We start from the raw sequence: 3,420 nt of genomic DNA on the forward strand, positions 1-3,420 counted from the left end.
AAGGAAAGAATGATACAAACAGGTAGAAAAAATAGTGAATAAAAAAACGTAGATGAAAAGTGAAATTGGAAAATAGAAAAACAAAAAAACAAAAATAAACAACAAGATACGATAACTGTTCGTCGCAGGCGTTGAACAGAACAGGAGACCAAGGGTAACATAACACGAACAACAGTACAATCCCCATTATTATTCATCGTAATGACGGCAATTTTCGAAGTCTCGCAATCAGTTTCTTGATCAAACCACTGACGTCGCTGAGTCATCTAAAAAGGCAATAATTTACTAGAAATTTAACATATATACACAGTGTTTAGTCTTAAACTTACCTTATCCTCAGTCTGACGTCGATGATTGGCTGGCAAGGTGATGACGTCATCTCCCTGTAAGAAATACAGTGTTAAGAATGAATTACACTGAAGAAAATAAATAAGGACAGATTGTGATAGAATTAGGATGATTAATCAATTATGAAAGAGTAGAGGAGACAGAAACATGAATACAGTAGAGTAAAAGTCATATTTACGTAAATATTTATCGTAAACACTACAATTAATTTTATATAAGCGCGTGCTTGTATTGAGCAAATGTCATATAGCGAACAAATAATACAATCCGTGTTATATACCCATAAGCGTGTTTGTTTAGAGAAAAGGTCATATTTACGTAAATCTTCATTGCAAACAGTCAATTTTATATACTCACAAGCATGTTTGTTAAGAGCAACCTCATATTTACGTAAATCTTCATAGCAAGCAAATAATACAGTCAATTTTATCTACTCACGTTTGTGTTCCCGCGTTCCCCCGTGTCTCCTTGCGAGGCCGATATCTTCTGCAGGTAATCCAGCGTCACCTTGTAGCAGCGCAAGTTCTCCTCCTTCATAGTGGCCAAGAAGGAGCCCACGCCAGCCTCTCCTTCCCACTCCTTCGAGGACCTCCTACAGGGATCTCTGACGTGCGAGGGCGAGTCCCGTGGCTTGCCGTCGGGGACGAACTCCTTCGCCTCAGCCTCCGGGGTCGCGCCGTCACTCTCGTAGAAGTCCGGGAAGGAGGACTCGACGTCGGCTCCTTCCCGGGGCGTCGGACTCCTGCTGTGGGGGTCTGTGGCGGCGGAGTCCCAGCCGGGCTTGTTGACGTGGAACACACACAGGTTCTTCAGGTCTTCGGAGATATCGATGATGTCCCTGAAGGCGTCCAGCTCGCTCTTGGTTTCTCTTCTCTTCTCGGCGGTCGCGTCCGGAGACTCGGCTTTTGTTCGGAAAATGTTTCCTTCAGGGAATTTAAGATCCGTAAAATTCTTAGGCTCGTGTGTGAGGTCCAGGGATTTCCTTTTCTTTAGGTAAGACTCGTACATGGAGTCCATTCCGTTTAGAATTTCATTCAACTGCTTCTGGACTTGTTTTCCGCTTGCATACAATGTATCATCGTGACTTCGCATTTGAATCTTTGCTTGGCCTTTCACCATTTGATTTACAAGATTTGAATAAGTGGTGTGAGAAACTTCATCTTCGACAGAACTGAATATTTCATCCAGTTTGGAATCGATATACTGAAACTTTAAAGTTTCTTTAGTGTCCCATCTCGCCCTTGTCTTTTCATTTTCTTTGGCTGAGGCGAGTCCTCCGTTTTCTTTGAAGGCACATCCCGTCTCTTTAGCGAGTGGATGATGAAATTCCGGCTTGTTTTGGTTTAAATCTCCCTTGATTATATTATCCAAATGGTGTACGTTAGTTCCCGAGTTCTCTTTGTCCCCTTTCTGCCCTGCCATTCGCACAGTGTAAGGCTTATCGGCTGTGATGTCATTTTCCGTTTCCGATATGGTTGACGTCGAGAACATTTCATTATCTTCGCTACACGCATAACTATTATCTTCCATCCCCACTGGAGAAGGTCTGTCAATCGTGCACATTTGCTCCGAATATTTCTCTCGCTCTAGACTCAGCCGCCTGCACAGTTTTTCGAGATTCTCTAAGCATGAAATCGTCGGGGGAGGCGACTCGCAGCGCCGACGGCTTTGCTTCGCGTCCGTGATTTTAGGAGTCTCACTGGCGTCTGACGCGGCCTCGTTTTCCGCCTTTTCCGTATTGCACACGTCGGAAGGTTGCTTCTCACCGCTTTTAATTGCACTGTCGAAGCTATCCTCGAGTTCCTCAAAGGCCGCGAGCCACGTCCGTCGATTTCTGGGGCTCGTGAAGCAGATATCGTCGCCTTGGGTCGTCTCATCGGGCTTGTAAATAATCCTCGACTGCTTCTTGTCTTTCCTTTTAGCCTCCTTATCCTCCCATTCTAGAGCGTCTAGAACTTCCGTCGACGTCTCTACTGCTGAATAGTACTCGGTCTCGGCCAGGTTGTGTGTTTCCAAAAGAGACTTGTAGATATCCGGACTGTCGGTGAGTCTCGTAGATGCGTGAGAGACGTCCGTAGCTACACTTTTGAAGAGAGACTTGTGTTCTCCCTCACTTACCTGGCTCTCATGTGAATCTGTCAGACCCCGAGAATCCCCCTCGAGGTTTCCAGGGGGTTCAGACTTGATCTTAGGAAGCTGATTAGCAGCAGGTGGGCTTACGCGAATTTCAACTGTGGCGTCGTGAGTTTGTTTCGGGTCCTCTGCTGGTTGGATATCAGAGGGACGATTGGCACGCGTAGTCTCTAAATTCCCGTGTACAGTTGTCGAGAGAGGACTTGGCATAGCAGGTTCCTCGATTTTCCTTTCAGCTGATCTCTGCGGCTTATCTGATCTGAGAGGAAGAGTTGCATGTACAGAGGACGGCTCCTTAGCGACTGAATCCGAACACTTCTTCGATTCGATTTTCTGTCCTTCGTCAGGTGACTCTTTCGACCCTTTCTCACGACTCTTTGTAGCAGAGGTGTATGTCGTGGCGCTCTCCAGAAGCATTGTCGTCTCCTTCAGGTACGCCTCGATCTCCGAGATTAGTGCTCGTAGCTTCTCCCTGTCTGTCTCTTCGGATGCCTTGATGAGGCTGGGTCGCGGGAGGATGATCTGAGGGCAGTCCTCGAGGATAGGTTCATCCATCAAGTTCTGTATGAAAGACTGGTGACTATCCTCCTTCTCTTCCTCATCCTCGGGCAACCTTGTGTACGCTATCGTCTCAATGTCGTCCATGCTTGTGTTTCGAGGCGTCAGAGAGTCGTCGGAAGTCTGCTGGCTGACGTCCTCCTCGGTAGCTGGGTTCTGCACGTCGTCCTTGGCTTTGCGTGCACAAACCTCCTCCAGACTGTCGGGGCTGAAGTCACTGCTACTCGAGAAGGTTATCAGGTCCTCGTCGCCGTTGCCGCCGTCCTCCTCTTTGTTATTCGAGTCGCTCTGATTCTCTTCTTCGTCTTCCCCTTCTTCGCCCAGGATTTCTAAGATGACTTCGAGCGGCTCTTGGTATCGAGGGAAAAAGTGGTCCCTTGA

The 3,420-nt window shown here is 47.1% G+C and overlaps 1 protein-coding gene across 1 annotated transcript in view; it reads right to left on the bottom strand.

Annotated features, from left to right (window-relative positions):
- Positions 1 to 3,420, bottom strand: part of LOC119589187 (FK506-binding protein 5-like) — a gene marked incomplete in the record, with an annotated part of 123,973 nt that overhangs the window by 63,197 nt on the left and 57,356 nt on the right. Inside the window, 2 exon segments of the mRNA XM_037937784.1 lie at positions 330 to 383; positions 787 to 3,330. Coding sequence (XP_037793712.1) covers positions 330 to 383; positions 787 to 3,330 — 2,598 coding nt within the window.

Source organism: Penaeus monodon, chromosome 25 (assembly GCF_015228065.2).
Source record: "Penaeus monodon isolate SGIC_2016 chromosome 25, NSTDA_Pmon_1, whole genome shotgun sequence".
Taxonomy (NCBI): Eukaryota; Metazoa; Arthropoda; class Malacostraca; order Decapoda; family Penaeidae; genus Penaeus; species Penaeus monodon.